We start from the raw sequence: 18,983 nt of genomic DNA, 5'->3' as shown, positions 1-18,983 counted from the left end.
AACCTGCACACTGTACCCAAACACTGTAACCCGAACACTGTACCCAAACACTGTAACCCGTACACTGTACCCGAACACTGTAACCCGAACACTGTACCCGCACACTGTAACCCAAACACTGTAACCCGAACACTGTAACCCGTACACTGTACCCAAACACTGTAACCCGAACACTGTACCCCACACACTGTAACCCGTACACCGTACCCGCACAATGTAACCCGTACACTGTACCCAAACACTGTAACCCGAACACTGTACCCGAACACTGTAACCCGTACACTGTACCCGCACACCATACCCGTACACTGTACCCGTACACCGTAACCCATACACTGTACCCGCACACTGTAACCTGTACACTGTACCCGCACACCGTACCCATACACTGTAACCCATACACTGTAACCCATACACTGTACCCGCATACTGTAACCCGCACACTGTAACCCGTACACTGTACCCATACACTGTACCCATACACTGTAACCCGCACACTGTAACCTGTCCACTGTAACCCGCACACTGTAACCCGTACACTGTAACCCACACACTGCAACCCATACACTGTACCCGTACACTGTAACCCATACACTGTATCCGCACACTGTGACCCGTACACTGTACCCGTACACTGTAACCCATACACTGTACCCACACACTGTAACCTGTACACTGTACCCGCACACCGTACCCATACACTGTACCCATACACTGTAACCCATACACTGTAACCCGTACACTGTACCCGCATACTGTAACCCGCATACTGTAACCCGTACACTGTAACCCGTACACTGTAACCCGCACACTGTGACCCGTACACTGTACCCGTACACTGTAACCCATACACTGCACCTGCACACTGTAACCTGTACATTGTACCCGCACACCGTACCCATACGCTGTACCCGTACACTGTAACCCATACACTGTATCCGCACACTGTGACCCGTACACTGTACCCGTACACTGTACCCGTACACCGTAACCCATACACTGTACCCATACACTGTAACCCACACACTGTAACCTGTACACTGTACCCGCACACTGTAACCCGTACACTGCAACCCGCTCACTGTAACCCATACACTGTAACCCGCACACTGTAACCCGTACACTGTAACCGCACACTGTAACCCGCACACTGTAACCCATACACTGTAACCCGCACACTGTAACCCGTACACTGTACCCATACACTGTAACCCGTACATCATACCCGCACAATGTAACCCGTACACTGTACCCAAACACTGTAACCCGAACACTGTACCCGAACACTGTTACCCGTACACTGTACCCGCACACCATACCCGTACACTGTACCCGTACACCATAACCCATACACTATACCCGCACACTGTAACCCGTACACTGTACCTGAACACTGTCACCCGTACACTGTATCCATACACTGTAACCCGTACACCGTACCCGTACAATGTAACCCGTACACTGTACCCAAACACTGTAACCCGAACACTGTACCCGAACACCATACCCGTACACTGTAACCCGTACACTGCAACCCACACACCGTACCCGTACACTGTACCTGCACAATGTAACCTGTACACTGTACCCGTACGCTGTAACCCACACACTGTACCCAAACACTGTAACCCAAACACTGTACCTGAACACTGTAACCCATACACTGTACCCAAACACTGTAACCCGTACACTGTAACCTGCACACTGTACCCAAACACTGTAACCCGAACACTGTACCCAAACACTGTAACCCGTACACTGTACCCGAACACTGTAACCCGAACACTGTACCCGCACACTGTAACCCAAACACTGTAACCCGAACACTGTAACCCGTACACTGTACCCGAACACTGTAACCCGAACACTGTACCCCACACACTGTAACCCGTACACCGTACCCGCACAATGTAACCCGTACACTGTACCCAAACACTGTAACCCGAACACTGTACCCGAACACTGTAACCCGTACACTGTACCCGCACACCATACCCGTACACTGTACCCGTACACCGTAACCCATACACTGTACCCATACACTGTAACCCACACACTGTAACCTGTACACTGTACCCACACACTGTAACCCGTACACTGCAACCCGCTCACTGTAACCCATACACTGTAACCCGCACACTGTAACCCGTACACTGTAACCCGTACACTGTACCCGCACACTGTAACCCGCACACTGTAACCCGTACACTGTAACCCGTACACTGTACCCGCACACTGTAACCCGTACACTGTACCCGCACACCATACCCGTACACTGTACCCGTACACCGTAACCCATACACTGTACCCATACACTGTAACCCACACACTGTAACCTGTACACTGTACCCACACACTGTAACCCGTACACTGCAACCCGCTCACTGTAACCCATACACTGTAACCCGCACACTGTAACCCGTACACTGTAACCCGTACACTGTACCCGCACACTGTAACCCACACACTGTAACCCGTACACTGTAACCCGTACACTGTACCCGCACACTGTAACCCATACACTGTAACCCATACACTGTACCCGCACACTGTAACCCGCTCACTGTAACCCGTACACTGTACCCGCACACTGTAACCCGTACACTGTACCTGAACACTGTAACCCGTACACTGTACCCAAACACTGTAACCCGAACACTGTACCCGAACACTGTAACCCGTACACTGTACCCGCACACCATACCCGTACACTGTACCCGTACACCGTAACCCATACACTGTACCCGCACACTGTAACCCGCTCACTGTAACCCATACACTATACCCGCACACTGTAACCCGTACACTGTACCTGAACTGTGTAACCCATACACTGTACCCATACACTGTAACCCGTACACCGTACCCGCACAATGTAACCCGTACACTGTACCCAAACACTGTAACCCGAACACTGTAACCCGTACACTGTACCCGCACACCATACCCGTACACTGTAACCCGTACACTGTACCCACACACCATACCCATACACTGTAACCCGTACACTGCAACCCACACACCGTACCCGTACACTGTACCCGTACACTGTACCTGCACAATGTAACCTGTACACTGTACCCGTACACTGTAACCTGTACACTGTACCCACACACTGTAACCCGTACACTGCAACCCGCTCACTGTAACCCATACACTGTAACCCGCACACTGTAACCCGTACACTGTAACCCGTACACTGTACCCGCACACTGTAACCCGCACACTGTAACCCGTACACTGTAACCCGTACACTGTACCCGCACACTGTAACCCATACACTGTAACCCATACACTGTACCCGCACTCTGTAACCCGCTCACTGTAACCCGTACACTGTACACGCACACTGTAACCCGTACACTGTACCTGAACACTGTAACCCGTACACTGTACCCATACACTGTAACCCGTACACCGTACCCGCACAATGTAACCCGTACACTGTACCCAAACACTGTAACCCGAACACTGTACCCGAACACTGTAACCCGTACACTGTACCCGCACACCATACCCGTACACTGTAACCCATACACTGTACCCGCACACTGTAACCCGCTCACTGTAACCCATACACTATACCCGCACACTGTAACCCGTACACTGTACCTGAACTGTGTAACCCATACACTGTACCCATACACTGTAACCCGTACACCGTACCCGCACAATGTAACCCGTACACTGTACCCAAACACTGTAACCCGAACACTGTAACCCGTACACTGTACCCGCACACCATACCCGTACACTGTAACCCGTACACTGTACCCACACACCATACCCATACACTGTAACCCGTACACTGCAACCCACACACCGTACCCGTACACTGTACCCGTACACTGTAACCCACACATTGTACCCAAACACTGTAACCCGAACACTGTACCTGAACACTGTAACCCATACACTGTACCCGAACACTGTAACCCGTACACTGTAACCTGCACACTGTACCCAAACACTGTAACCCGAACACTGTACCCAAACACTGTAACCCGTACACTGTACCCGAACACTGTAACCCGAACACTGTAACCCGAACACTGTACCCGCACACTGTAACCCAAACACTGTAACCCAAACACTGTACCCGAACACTGTAACCCCTACACTGTACCTGATCACTGTAACCTGTACACTGTACCCATACACTGTAACCCGTACACCATACCCGCACAATGTAACCCGTACACTGTACCCAAACACTGTAACCCAAACATTGTACCCAAACACTGTAACCCGTACACTGTACCCGCACACCATACCCGTACACTGTACCCGTACACTGTACCCGTACACCGTAACCCATACACTGTACCCATACACTGTAACTCACACACTGTAACCTGTACACTGTACCCACATACTGTAACCCGTACACTGCAACCCGCTCACTGTAACCCATACACTGTAACCCGCACAATGTAACCCGTACACTATAACCCGTACACTGTACCTGCACACTGTAACCCGCACACTGTAGCCCGTACACTGTACCCCCACACTGTAACCCATACACTGTAACCCATACACTGTACCCGCACACTGTAACCCGCTCACTGTAACCCATACACTGTACCCGCACACTGTAACCCGTACACTGTACCTGAACACTGTAACCCGTACACTGTACCCATACACTGTAACCCGTACACCGTACCCAAACACTGTAACCCGAACACTGTAACCCAAACACTGTACCCGAACACTGTAACCCGTACACTGTACCCGCACACCCGTACCCGTACACTGTACCCGTACACTGTACCCGTACACCGTAACCCATACACTGTACCCATACACTGTAACCCATACACTGTAACCCGCACACTGTAACCCGTACACTGTAACCCGTACACTGTACCCGCACACTGTAACCCGTACACTGTAACCCATACACTGTACCCGCACACTGTAACCCGTACACTATACCCACACACTGTAACCCGTACACTGTAACCCGCACACTGTACCCGCACACTGTGTCCCGTACACTGTAACCCATACACTGTACCCGCACACTGTAACCCGCTCACTGTAACCCATACACTGTACCCGCACACTGTAACCCGTACTCTGTACCTGAACACTGTAACCCGTACACTGTACCCATACACTGTAACCCGTACACCGTACCCGCACAATGTAACCCGTACACTGTACCCGAACACTGCACCCGAACACTGTAACCCGTACACTGTACCCGCACACCATACCCGTACACTGTACCCATACACTGTACCCGTACACCGTAACCCATACACTGTACCCATACACTGTAACCCATACACTGTAACCCGCACACTGTAACCCGTACACTGTAACCCGTACACTGTACCCGCACACTGTAACCCGTACACTGTAACCCATACACTGTACCCGCACACTGTAACCCGTACACTGTACCTGTACTCTGTAACCCGCACACTGTACCCGCACACTGTAACCCATACACTGTAACCCATACACTGTACCCGCACACTGTAACCCGCTCACTGTAACCCATACACTGTACCCGCACACTGTAACCCGTACACTGTACCTGAACACTGTAACCCGTACACTGTACCCATACACTGTAACCCGTACACCGTACCCGCACAATGTAACCCGTACACTGTACCCAAACACTGTAACCCGAACACTGTACCCGAACACTGTAACCCGTACACTGTACCCGCACACCATACCCGTACACTGTACCCGTACACTGTACCCGTACACTGTAACCCATACACTGTACCCATACACTGTAACCCATACACTGTAACCCGCACACTGTAACCCGTACACTGTAACCCGTACACTGTAACCCATACACTGTAACCCGTACACTGTACCCGCACAATGTAACCCGCTCACTGTAACCCATACACTGTACCCGCACACTGTAACCCGTACACTGTACCCGAGCACTGTACCCAATCACTGTTCCCGAGCACTGTACCCGATCACTGTTCCCAAGCACTGTACCCGATCACTGTTCCCGAGCACTGTACTCTGTCATCATACTCAGACACTGTACCCGAGCACTGTACCCGATCACTGTTCCCGAGCACTGTACCTGATCACTGTTCCCAAGCACTATACCCGATCACTGTACCCGAACACTGTACCCGATCACTGTTCCCGAGCACTGTACCCAATCACTGTTCCCGAGCACTGTACTCTGTCATCATACTCAGACATTGTACCCGAACACTGTACCCAATCACAGTTCCCGAGCACTGTACCCGATCACTGTTCCCGAGCACTGTACCCGATCACTGTTCCCAAGCACTGTACCCGATCACTGTATTCAGTCATCATACTCAGACACTGTACCCGAACACTGTACCCGAACACTGTTCCTGAGCACTGTACCCGAACACTGTTCCCGAGCACTGTACCCAATCACTGTTCCTGAGCACTGTACCCAATCACTGTTCCCGAGCACAGTACCCGACCACTGTTCCTGAGCACTGTACCCGATCACTGTTCCCGAGCACTGTATTCTGTCATCATACTCAGACACTGTACCTGAACACTGTACCCGATCACTGTTCCTGAGCACTGTACCCGATTACTGTTCCTGAGCACTGTACCTGATCACTGTTCCCGAGCACTGGACCTGATCACTGTTCCTGAGCACTGTTCCTGAGCACTGTACCCAATCACTGTTCCTGAGCACTGTACCCGATCACTGTTCCCGAGCACTGTACCCAATCACTGTTCCCGAGCACTGTACCCAATCACTGTTCCTGACCACTGTACCCAATCACTGTTCCTGAGCACTGTACCCGATTACTGTTCCTGAGCACTGTACCCGATCACTGTTCCTGAGCACTGTACCCGACCACTGTTCCCGAGCACTGTACCCAATCACTGCTCCCGAGCACAGTACCCAATCACTGTTCCTGAGCACTGTTCCTGAGCACTGTACCCAATCACTGTTCCTGAGCACTGTACCCGATTACTGTTCCTGAGCACTGCACCCAATCACTGTTCCTGAGCACTGTACCCAATCACTGTTCCTGAGCACTGTTCCTGAGCACTGTACCCGATTACTGTTCCTGAGCATTGTACCCAATCACTGTTCCCGAGCACTGTACCCAATCACTGTTCCTGAGCACTGTACCCAATCACTGTTCCTGAGCACTGTACCCAATCACTGTTCCTGAGCACTGTACCCAATCACTGTTCCTGAGCACTGTTCCTGAGCACTGTACCCGATTACTGTTCCTGAGCACTGTACCCGATCACTGTTCCCGAGCACTGTACCCAATCACTGTTCCTGAGCACTGTACCCGATTACTGTTCCTGAGCACTGTACCCAATCACTGTTCCTGAGCACTGTACCCGATCACTGTTCCTGAGCACTGTACCCAATCACTGTTCCTGAACACTGTACCCGATTACTGTTCCCGAGCACTGTACCCAATCACTGTTCCTGAGCACTGTACCCGATCACTGTTCCTGAGCACTGTACCCAATCACTGTTCCTGAGCACTGTACCCGATCACTGTTCCTGAGCACTGCACCCAATCACTGTTCCCGAGCACTGTACCCAATCACTGTTCCTGAGCACTGTACCCAATCACTGTTCCTGAGCACTGTACCCGATCACTGTTCCTGAGCACTGTACCCAATCACTGTTCCTGAGCACTGTACCCGATCACTGTTCCTGAGCACTGTACCCAATCACTGTCCCTGAGCACTGTACCCAATCACTGTTCCTGAGCACTGTACCCGATTACTGTTCCTGAGCACTGTACCCGATCACTGTTCCAGAGCACTGTACCCAATCACTGTTCCTGAGCACTGTACCCGATTACTGTTCCTGAGCACTGTACCCGATCACTGTTCCAGAGCACTGTACCCGATCACTGTTCCTGAGCACTGTACCCGATCACTGTTCCTGAGCACTGTACCCAATCACTGTTCCTGAGCACTGTACCCGATCACTGTTCCAGAGCACTGTACCCAATCACTGTTCCTGAGCACTGTACCCGATTACTGTTCCTGAGCACTGTACCTGATCACTGTTCCAGAGCACTGTACCCGATCACTGTTCCTGAGCACTGTACCCGATCACTGTTTCTGAGCACTGTACCCAATCACTGTTCCTGAGCACTGTACCCGATCACTGTTCCTGAGCACTGTACCCAATCACTGTTCCTGAGCACTGTACCCGATTACTGTTCCCGAGCACTGTACCCAATCACTGTTCCTGAGCACTGTACCCGATCACTGTTCCTGAGCACTGTACCTAATCACTGTTCCTGAGCACTGTACCCGATCACTGTTCCCGAGCACTGCACCCAATCACTGTTCCCGAGCACTGTACCCAATCACTGTTCCTGAGCACTGTACCCAATCACTGTTCCTGAGCACTGTACCCGATCACTGTTCCTGAGCACTGTACCCAATCACTGTTCCTGAGCACTGTACCCGATCACTGTTCCTGAGCACTGTACCCAATCACTGTCCCTGAGCACTGTACCCAATCACTGTTCCTGAGCACTGTACCCGATTACTGTTCCTGAGCACTGTACCCGATCACTGTTCCAGAGCACTGTACCCAATCACTGTTCCTGAGCACTGTACCCGATTACTGTTCCTGAGCACTGTACCCGATCACTGTTCCAGAGCACTGTACCCGATCACTGTTCCTGAGCACTGTACCCGATCACTGTTCCTGAGCACTGTACCCAATCACTGTTCCTGAGCACTGTACCCGATCGCTGTTCCAGAGCACTGTACCCAATCACTGTTCCTGAGCACTGTACCCGATTACTGTTCCTGAGCACTGTACCTGATCACTGTTCCCGAGCACTGTACCCAATCACTGTTCCCGAGCACTGTACCCGATTACTGTTCCCGAGCACTGTACCCAATCACTGTTCCTGAGCGCTGTACCCAATCACTGTTCCCGAGCACTGTACCCGATCACTGTTCCTGAGCACTGTACCCGATCACTGTTCCTGAGCACTGTACCCAATCACTGTTCCTGAGCACTGTACCCGATTACTGTTCCTGAGCACTGTACCCGATCACTGTTCCTGAGCACTGTACCCGATCACTGTTCCTGAGCACTGTACGCGATCACTGTTCCCGAGCACTGTACCCGATCACTGTTCCCGAGCACTGTACCCGATTACTGTTCCCGAGCACTGTACCCAATCACTGTTCCTGAGCACTGTACCCAATCACTGTTCCTGACCACTGTACCCAATCACTGTTCCTGAGCACTGTACCCGATCACTGTTCCTGAGCACTGTACCCGATTACTGTTCCCGAGCACTGTACCCAATCACTGTTCCTGAGCACTGTACGCGATCACTGTTCCCGAGCACTGTACCCGATCACTGTTCCTGAGCACTGTACCCAATCACTGTTCCCGAGCACTGTACCCAATCACTGTTCCTGAGCACTGTACCCGATTACTGTTCCCGAGCACTGTACCCAATCACTGTTCCTGAGCACTGTACCCGATCACTGTTCCTGAGCACTGTACCCAATCACTGTTCCTGAGCACTGTACCCGATCACTGTTCCTGAGCACTGTACCCAATCACTGTTCCTGAGCACTGTACCCGATCACTGTTCCTGAGCACTGTACCCGATCACTGTTCCTGAGCACTGTACCCAATCACTGTTCCTGAGCACTGTACCCGATTACTGTTCCTGAGCACTGTACCCGATCACTGTTCCAGAGCACTGTACCCAATCACTGTTCCCGAGCACTGTATTCGGCCATCATACTCAGACACTGTACCCGAACACTGTTCCCAAACACAGTACCTGATCACTGTTCCCGAGCACTGTACCCGATTACTGTTCCCGAGCACTGTACCCGATTACTGTTCCCGAGCACTGTACCCGATCACTGTTCCTGAGCACTGTACCCAATCACTGTTCCTGAGCACTGTATTCGGCCATCATACTCAGACACTGTACCCGAACACCGTACCCGAACACTTTACCTGATCACTGTTCCCAGTCACTCTGACCATACAGCAGGCTCTGACACTGTACCCGGACAGTGCACCTGGACACTGTACCCGACCACTCCCTGAACACAATACCCAAATGCTGTCAGGAACACTGTACCCAGGCACATGTATCTGAACACCACACCTGAGCACTGTGCTTAGACATTGTACCTGTACTGAGACACTGTACCCAGTCACTGCCCTGTATATGTATCTGTACATCGTATCTGAACACTGTACCCGCCAACTGTACCAGTCACTGTGTCCTGGTAGTGCAGTCCTGGCACCGTGAGTGCCCACTACATTCCCTGCATCAGACATCATCACCGTCAGTGTCATCATTATCATCACCGATGTCCATGGCACTGTCACAGGGAGATGGGTCACCGCTGTTTGCTGTAAATGTTCCCCAACACCACCCACCACCCCCCCACCCTCCCACGGTTCCCCAGGCCAGTCGGCCCATCTTCCCTGCTACCTGACCCTGTACCTCAACACCAGCCATGGAGCGTGTAAGCCAAACCATTAGCAGCTCGGGCACTGAGGTCCCGGAGCCGAGCTGCGACAGTGAGGGAGGGGCGTTGGGGTTCTCTGGGTGTGCCTGAGGGGTGGTGGTGGTTGGGGGGGGCGCGGGGATGGGGGCCTTCAGTCAGCGGAGTGAGTGACAAGTTGTGTCCCTGGTCAGTGTCTCTCTCCCACTATGTGACAACACGACCCTCTGGCTGTTAACTGCATTGTGTAAATCTGTGGGAGGAACTGATCACTTTTTAAGACCCTTCAACTGGGTTAAATCTTTCAGCTCAACAAACTGCTCAGTCCAGATGAGCTGCGACTTTCTTTTCCTTCAAATTGGTCCGAATGACCCACAGAAGGTAAGCTTCCAGATACATGTCCAAATGCATATCTATCCTTAACATATAGACTGTACCTATAGAATCTTTCTATATGTGTGTCGATATCTATTCATATCTTACAGTACATGCACCATATACAATATACACATACATTACAAATGTGTGTATATATATGTAATTGCATATATAATATTAAAGATATATGGATAATATATCATATTTATGTGCCTGTGTGTATCTGTACCATTTATTGATGCACGTTCAAACATATATAAGCATATGTAAATGTATATAAGCGTATATATGCATACAGAAGTGTGTATATGCTAACAACAATGGAGTGAACTCATGGGGGCCCGTGGTTGCCCTATGGCTAATGGTGAGGGTAACATAATGGAGTTTTGCAGCATACAATGAGGCCCTTCAGCCCATCATGTCTGTGCCAGTCGTCTAACGTTCACCTGCCCTCAAGCCATTTTCCAGCACTGAGCTGAGCCTGTAGCCTTGTATGTTTTGGCATTTCAGGTACCCTTAGAAATAGTTCCTAAATATGTTGAGGATTCCTGCTTCTACCACCTGTTCAGGGAGTGAATTCCAAATATCTACAATCCTCTGGATGAGCTTGTAACTTCTTAACCAGTAGGATAATAGGTCGGCACAACATTGTGGGCCGAAGGGCCTGTACTGTGCTGTACTGTTCTGTGTTCTATGTTAACCAGCCTCTCATGTGAGACTTTGGCAAAAACCTGACAGAAATCCATGTGGACTACATCACTGCACTACCCTCATTTACAAACTGAGTCATGTCCTCGAAAAATTCAATCAAATTTGTTAGATCTGATCTCTCCTGTCAAAGCCATGTTGACTATCCTTCACTAAACTTTTCCTCTCCAGCCAATGGTTAGTTCTTTCCCTCAGAGATGTTTTTTCCAATAGCTTCCCTCCCACAGATATTAGACTCACTGGCCGAGAGTTTCCTGGATTACCCCCCTCTCCCTTCCTGAACAAGAGACCACATTATATAATGCAAATATTTATCAAGTGAGAAATTTCAACCAACCTTGGATTGAAATCACCTCTGATTTTCTAAGCTCTTCCAAATAGCATAACAGCTCACTGGGTCACTGTAATGTTCACTGGGTCACTGTAACACTCACTGTATTGGTCATTGGATCACTGTAATACTCACTAGATCACTGTAACACTCACTGTATTGGTCATTAGATCACTATAATGCTTACTATATCACTGTAACATTCACTCTATTTCCCGCTGGGTCACTGTAATGTTCACTGGGTCACAGTAACATTCACTGCATTGGCCATTGGATCAATGAGATGTTCACTGGATCACTGTAATATTCTTTAGATTACTGTATTGCTCACTGGATCACTGTAATATTCCATAAATTACTGTATTGCTCGCTGGGTCACTGTAATATTTGCTAGACTACTGTAATGTTCACTGGATCATTGTTAAATCCACTGGATCGCTGTAATGTTCCACTGGGTCACTAACACACACTAGGCCAGTGTAGCAATCACTGAGTCTCTGGAAAACGTATTGGATCACTATCACCTTCACTGCGGCAAACTGTTCACTGTTTTGTGTCTAACACATTGTCTGATGTTCACTGGTCATTACTGAGCGTGTAACACACTGTCCCACTGTGTGGTTCTCAATTTGGTTCCGATTGTGTTTGCAGTTTTCCTGGAGGTGTCAGAAATATTTCCCACAGTCCACACAGACAGTATCTCTGCTGTCAATTGTTGACAGATTGTTCAGAGCCAAGCTGCACATTGCGAGATGCTCACATCCTGTTCACCAGTGACTGTAGTCCGCTGATAGCACACCCTTATCACACACACATTGGTGAATATGCACGCAGTCAATTTGTCATGGTTTTAAATGATATTTTAGGAAGGTGATAAACATGGAACTGACGCTATGCCTGATGTGTGGACAAAACTTGATTTAATCCCAAATCAGGTCCATCAAGCACGTGGATTTCTGTGAAACATCTTCGAAATGAACAGAGTCCACTGACTGTACTGAAAGTTCAGAATTGCCCTCCTGGGTTGCTGTCCCAGGCTGGTACACCTCAGGGAGAAACACGCCAGGTAGAGAGGGATGGTCTGGGTGACTGTGAGGAAGGTGGGTGGGCAGAGGTTTGAGACAAGTTGAAAACCAGCACAGACCAAAGGGGCTGAATGGCCTCTTGATCTGCTGGAGGCATTTAGCAAAATACAACATGAGGAAACCCTCTGATGCTGTGACCATATGCTGAGGGTCTTTATTATTCCCTAATGTGAAGGTGCCGGTGTTGGACTGGGGTGGGACAAAGTCAGAAATCATGCAACACCAGGTTATAGTCCAACAGGTTTATTTGGAAACACTGAAAATTGCATGTGTTTGTATTTTGTAAAGGAATTAAGAATAACAAACTTCATTTCTCTTTTTCCATCTCTCTCTGTCTCCTGCAGTTAATGAATGGCTCCTAAAATAACAGCAGACACAACTAATCCAGGACTGCGCTCCGATGGGATGTTCTCGCTGTGAACACACATTACAAAGGAGACATTCAGGTCCACTCCTTTCTCTCTGCTGAAGAGAGACCTATCTTTTACAACACATTTGGCAGGACTGGCTTTTGATATGCTGACAGATGTCGTTAAAACCAACATTCAGCCACAAGGAAACCAAGGCACCTGCCAAAATACAACTCGATTTAAAAAGTTTAATTTTAGAGGGTGGGATGGGAGGTGAATAAGGGAAATCATTTTACGGAGCTCCTGTGGTTTTGATATTTTTACCATTTTGAAGGGGGTTGGGGGTGGGGGGAGGAACTGACAAATAAATCTATAAAGTTTAATGTGACTGCCTCACCTCCAGTTAAATCAAACCAGAGAGACTTCAATAACCTTTGTATATATAAAGTGGACATCACCCCTCACTAGTGTTAATGATGGATACAAATCCATCGGTGAATGTTGAGTTGTGTTTTGGATTCAAAGCTGAAAATCCTTCATCCCATTTGCACCCTTCAGGATGGTGTCTGTATCCCGACCCAAATGGAAAATAAAGTCTCGGAACCTGAGGGGGAAAGGGAGTGGGGGCAGGGGCTAGAGGATGCCCCCTGGCTTCCCAAACCCACTCTGCATCCCACCCCCAACTCAACATTGCTTCAGAAAATTAAAAATGGAAACATCAAAGTCAGACTGCGGCACGTCTTGTAAATATATTACCCCCCAGAACGGGGCTGACAAGAAACGAAAGGGGTGGGGGGGGGGTTTGTGCAGAGTTTGGACTGACGTTTTCACCGATGGGAAAGTCCCGTGTATATTCATCACACACTTGGGTACAGGTTAAATTATTGCCTTTTTATGTTAATTGTTTACAATGTTCATACACTGTGTTTGGTTCAAATCGTCAAGCGCTCAATAAATGTGTTGGAAAAATTGGCAGTAGGTGTTGACCTGAATTGTATTTGCTGCAGGTATTGTCTAACTGTTAATGACGCACCTCAGGTGCAGCTTGAACCGGGGCCTCCTGACTCAGTGCTAGGGGCACTACCACTCGGCAACGAGACCCCATTCTAACAGTGCATTCAGTGTGCAATGTCCACCGCCTCACATTGTTTTATCCAACTGGTCATTTCCAAAGTGGAAGCAAGCTGATGCCTTTGTTTTAAATCGTTGCTGGGATGTGGACTCTGCTGGCTGGGCCCAGGATTTATTGGCCATCCCTAGTTGCCCTTGAGAAGGTGGTGGGGAGCTGCCTTCTTGCACTGGTGCAGTCTGTGTGCTGTCAGTAGACCCACATTGAATCACAGAATCCCTACAGTGCATAAGGAGGCAGTTCAGCCCATCTGGTCCACACTGACTGTCTGAAGAGCATCCCACACAGACCCAATCCCCTACCCTATCCCTGTAACCCTGCATTTCTAACCCACCTAGCCTGCACATCCCTGGGCACTATGGGCTAATTTAGCATGGCCAGTCCACCCTAACTTACACATCTTTCGACTGTGGGAGGAAGCCCACGCAGACACGGGGAGAATGTGCAAACCCCACACAGACAGTCACCCGAGGCTGGAATCGAACCCGGGTCCCTGGTGCTGTGAGGCTGCAGTGCTAACCACTGAGCCATTCATGGAGGAGAGAGTTCAAACGGGAATGTTTATGTTCCACAGTGGCACCATGAGAAAACTCAGTGATTGCTGAGCAAATGCTACCCCTATGGCCCAGGCTAGGGGGCACCTCACCTCCTCCCAGGTGCATGGATCACCAGCTCTCCTCAGCCCCTTCTCTCGAGCAGAACCCCAGCAGCAGTTTTCACAGTGGAAGACACAAGCAGTATTCCAGAACTTCGAGAGAGTAAGGGAGCAGAGCTGAGTGAAGAAGGCACTGGGGAAGCTGAAAGGGTCTAAAGGTGGATAAACCACCTGGACCAGATGGACTACACCCCAGAGCTCTGAAGGAGATAGCTGAGGAGAGTGTGGAGGCATTGATGCTGATCTTTCAGGAATTACTGGAGACAGAGAGAGTCCCAGAGGACTGGAACATGGCTAATTAACATGCTGTTTAACATGGGAGGGAGGCAGAAGATGGGAAACTGTAGGCTGATTGACCTGACCTTGGTCATTGGTGATATTTAGAGTTCGCTAACAAGGATGAGATTGGTGAGTACTTGGAAGTGCATGGTAATGTAGGGCAGAAACAACACAGCTTTATCAAGATCATGCCTGACAAATCTGTTAGAGCTCTTTGAGGAGGTAATGAGCAGAGTAGATAAAGGAGAGCCAGGGGATGTGATCTATTTGAATTTTGAGAAGGCCTTTGACAAGATGCCACACAGGGGGCTGTGAAATGAGATCAGAGACCATGGTGTTAGGGGCAATGTACTGGCCTGGATAGAGGATTGGCTGCCAGGCAGAAGGCAGAGAGTGGGGTAAAGGGGCTCTTTTTCAGGATGACAGCCAGTGACTAGTTGAGTATCACAGGGGTCGGTGTTGGGACAATTATTCACATTATACATTAACAATCTGAATGAAGGAACTGAGGACCTTGTTGTTAAGGGGCAGGCGGAGTTGAGGAAGTGGGGAGGATGCAGAAGGACTTGGAGAGGCTAGGATTGAGGGCACAGAAATGGCAGATGGAATACAATGTGGGAAAAAGTGAAGTTACACTTTGGTAGGAAGAATAGAAGCATAGGCTATTTTCTAAATGGGGAAAGGCTTCAGAAACAAAGGGACTTGGGAATCTGAGTTCAGGATTCTCTGAAGGTTAACATGCAGGTTCAGGTGGCCGTCAGGAAGGCAAATGTGGTGTTAGCATTCATTTCAAGAGGGCTAGAATACAAGAACAGAAAATGTACTGCTGAGGCTGTATACGGCTCTGGTCAGGCTGCATTTGGAATACTGTGAGCAGCTTTGGGCCCTGTGTGTAAGGAATGATGTGCTGGCCTTGGAGGTGGTGCAGAAGAGGTTAGCAAGAATGATCCAGGGGGTGAAGGACTTGTCATATGCGAAGCTGTAGAGAATTGTCATTCTGTACTCGATGGAGTTTAGAAAGATGAGGGAGGATCTGATTGAAGCTTACAGAATACCGAGAGGCCTGGACAGAGTAGATGTTGAGAAGATATTTCCACCAGTCAGAGAGACTGGGACCTGAGGGCACAGCCTCTGAGTGAAGGACAACTCTGTAGCACTGAGATGAGGTGGAACTTCTTCAGCCAGAGAGTGGGGAATCTGTGTAACTCATTGTCACAGGGGTCTGTGGAGGCCAGGTCATTGAGTGTATTTAAGACCAGGATAGACAGGTTCCTGACTAGTATGTGGATCAAGGGTTATGGGGAGAAGACAGGAGACTGGGGGTTGAGAAAGATACCAGCCATAATAGAATGGTGGAGCTGACTCGATGGGCTGAGTGGTCCAATTCTGATCTCATTTCTCATTGTCTCTATTATCATCTCCAATGGCATCTGTGCTTTCAGTTGCTTGGTCCCTGAACCCAGGAACGTGCTTCTTAAAGCCCTCTGCCATTACCTTCCTGCTTACAGATATAGAAAGGATGTCTCCCCGGCTTGGGCCAGGGCAGATGGCAGGGGGTGAGGGTGAATGGTCTCAGACTCAAAGGTAGATCTTGTAGGACTCGGATGAGGAGGAACATCTTCGCTCAGAGGCTGGTGAACTTCTGGAATCTCAGCCCCACCCAGCAGTGGGGGGTGTCTGGAGTGGCACTTATTCAAGACAGAAATGGATAGATTTTCAGGCAGTAAAGGCATCGAGAGAGATGGGGATCAGGAGGGGAACATGACAGAACATGTTCAATGGGCCAAATAGTACATTCCTCCTCCAACATCCTGCATTTAGAGTAAATTCCCTGACCAAGGTTTTGTTTTCTGAATCCTAACGACTATGCCTGTGATGCAGTGTTAATCTTTGTTGCGAGTTGCTCCTTTGAAGTCCTTGGGAAGTTCCTTGTGCTGAGGCTGCTTTATAAATTGATATTGTTGCTGTTGTAGTTGAATGCTGTGCAATTGGAGGGCCCTGTGGTTTTGAGTTTTTCCTGTCGTATCTAGCTGGCTGTTAGCGTCCAGAGATGCAGGTGGGACATGCTCAGTATCAAACCCACGGTCCATGCCATCACAGCAATGTGTCTTGGAGATTTCAGAGGGTGATGCTATGTAGTATGGTTCTCACCCCTACCCCCAGGCTGGTACCAGGGCTGAAATGGTCATGTTATGAAGACAGGACACTCAGACTAGTCTGTGTTTCCTCAGGCATACGCGATTAAGGGATGGTCTAATTGAATTCCAGGTGATCATAGGATTTTGCGAGGTAGATAAAGAAAAACAGCTTCCTGTTTATTGCCTGTCCCTAGTTGCCCCTTGAGAAGGTGGGGGTGAGCTGCCTTCTTGAACCGCTGCAGTCTATGTGCTGTATGAACACCAAAATTCAGCTAGAGATGGAATTCCAGGATGTTGACCCAGTGACACTGAAGGAACAGCGATATATTTCCAAGTGAGGATGGTGAGTGGCTCGGAGGAGAACTTGCAGGAGATGGTGTTCCCATGTATCTGCTGCTTTTGTCCTTCTAGATGGAAGTGATCGTGGGTTTGGAAGGTGCTGCCTGAGGATCTTTGGTGAAATGCTGTGGGGCACCTTGTAGATAGTACACACTGCTGTGACTGAGCGTCGTTGGTGGGGGGAGTGAAAAGAAATCTCTGATCTTTCCAGACCATGCAGTACATTTTGTGAACAGTTACCAGCAGCACTATTATAAACTGTACAGGTGAAACCATCAAACCTGCTGGTGGAAGTGAGAAAACTGATTCAAAACACAGACCAACTTTGAAACAAAATAGCCTGGAAAGCTCCCTCAGGAGATCCCTGATAACCTGCAGAGTATTGTACATTCATCAAAACCAATTCAGCTCCTGCTCAAACAACTTCAGCGAAAGACCAAATCAGTCATGACCCTGTTCCACAGATTCATGCAGCTCAACTCAGAGAGCAATTCCCAGATCGCTGCCCTCCATCTTACTCTCCTTCAAATATTCACAGTAATCTGGATATCGACCACACATTCCGAGAATCCCTGAAAATGTGCTCAACAGCTGCTCCTCTAGCAAATACTTTTTTGCACTTTTTTCAAAGTGTTGTGAAATTGGGTAGAGGGCTAGTGAATTAGAAGGCAGAATGTTAGAATTTGTTTGTAAAAATGATAAGGGGAAGAGTGCATGGTCCCTTTAAGAAGTGATGTACTTTTCTAAACTTGGAGATAAAAGAATGTCTGCAAGCAGCTGCGGATGCAGACAGTTCTAAAATTGAAACATACATATCAATTGGCTGTGTGGTTGGCCACCTAGGCTTGTTTTGATGCTAAGGAAACAACTTGAATATCAGCCAATTAAATTAAACCGGGCCCTAGATACCAAAACCCAGTTAAATTTAAAGTTGATGGTGTTGACAACCTAGGGCCAAACCTATTGTAAGATCATTGACAGGCCATCAAGGGTATATAAGAAGAGGGCTTCCCTTCAAATCAGTATGACAGCGAACTGCCATCAGCAGAGTAAAATGCTAGCTCTCACTGAAATGTTTGAGCTCTCTCATAAAGCACAATCTAGAAGGTACCACTGCA

General features: G+C 49.0%; 1 protein-coding gene across 3 annotated transcripts in view; it reads left to right on the top strand.

The window, feature by feature from the left end:
• Positions 1–14,300, top strand: part of ca10a (carbonic anhydrase Xa) — a 322,453-nt gene extending 308,153 nt beyond the window's left edge. For 2 of the 3 annotated variants that reach the window (XM_059653542.1, XM_059653540.1), the window contains 2 exons: positions 10,782–10,854; positions 13,320–14,300. In XM_059653542.1, the coding sequence (XP_059509525.1) occupies positions 10,782–10,807 (26 nt within the window). In that variant the 3' untranslated portion in view covers positions 10,808–10,854; positions 13,320–14,300. The remainder of the gene's footprint in view (positions 1–10,781; positions 10,855–13,319) is intronic. The other variant, XM_059653541.1, reaches the window with a different exon arrangement.
• Positions 14,301–18,983: the final 4,683 nt, after the last annotated feature.

Source organism: Stegostoma tigrinum, chromosome 22, assembly GCF_030684315.1.
Source record: "Stegostoma tigrinum isolate sSteTig4 chromosome 22, sSteTig4.hap1, whole genome shotgun sequence".
NCBI lineage: Eukaryota > Metazoa > Chordata > Chondrichthyes > Orectolobiformes > Stegostomatidae > Stegostoma > Stegostoma tigrinum.
This window is presented reverse-complemented; position numbering and strand designations above follow the sequence as displayed.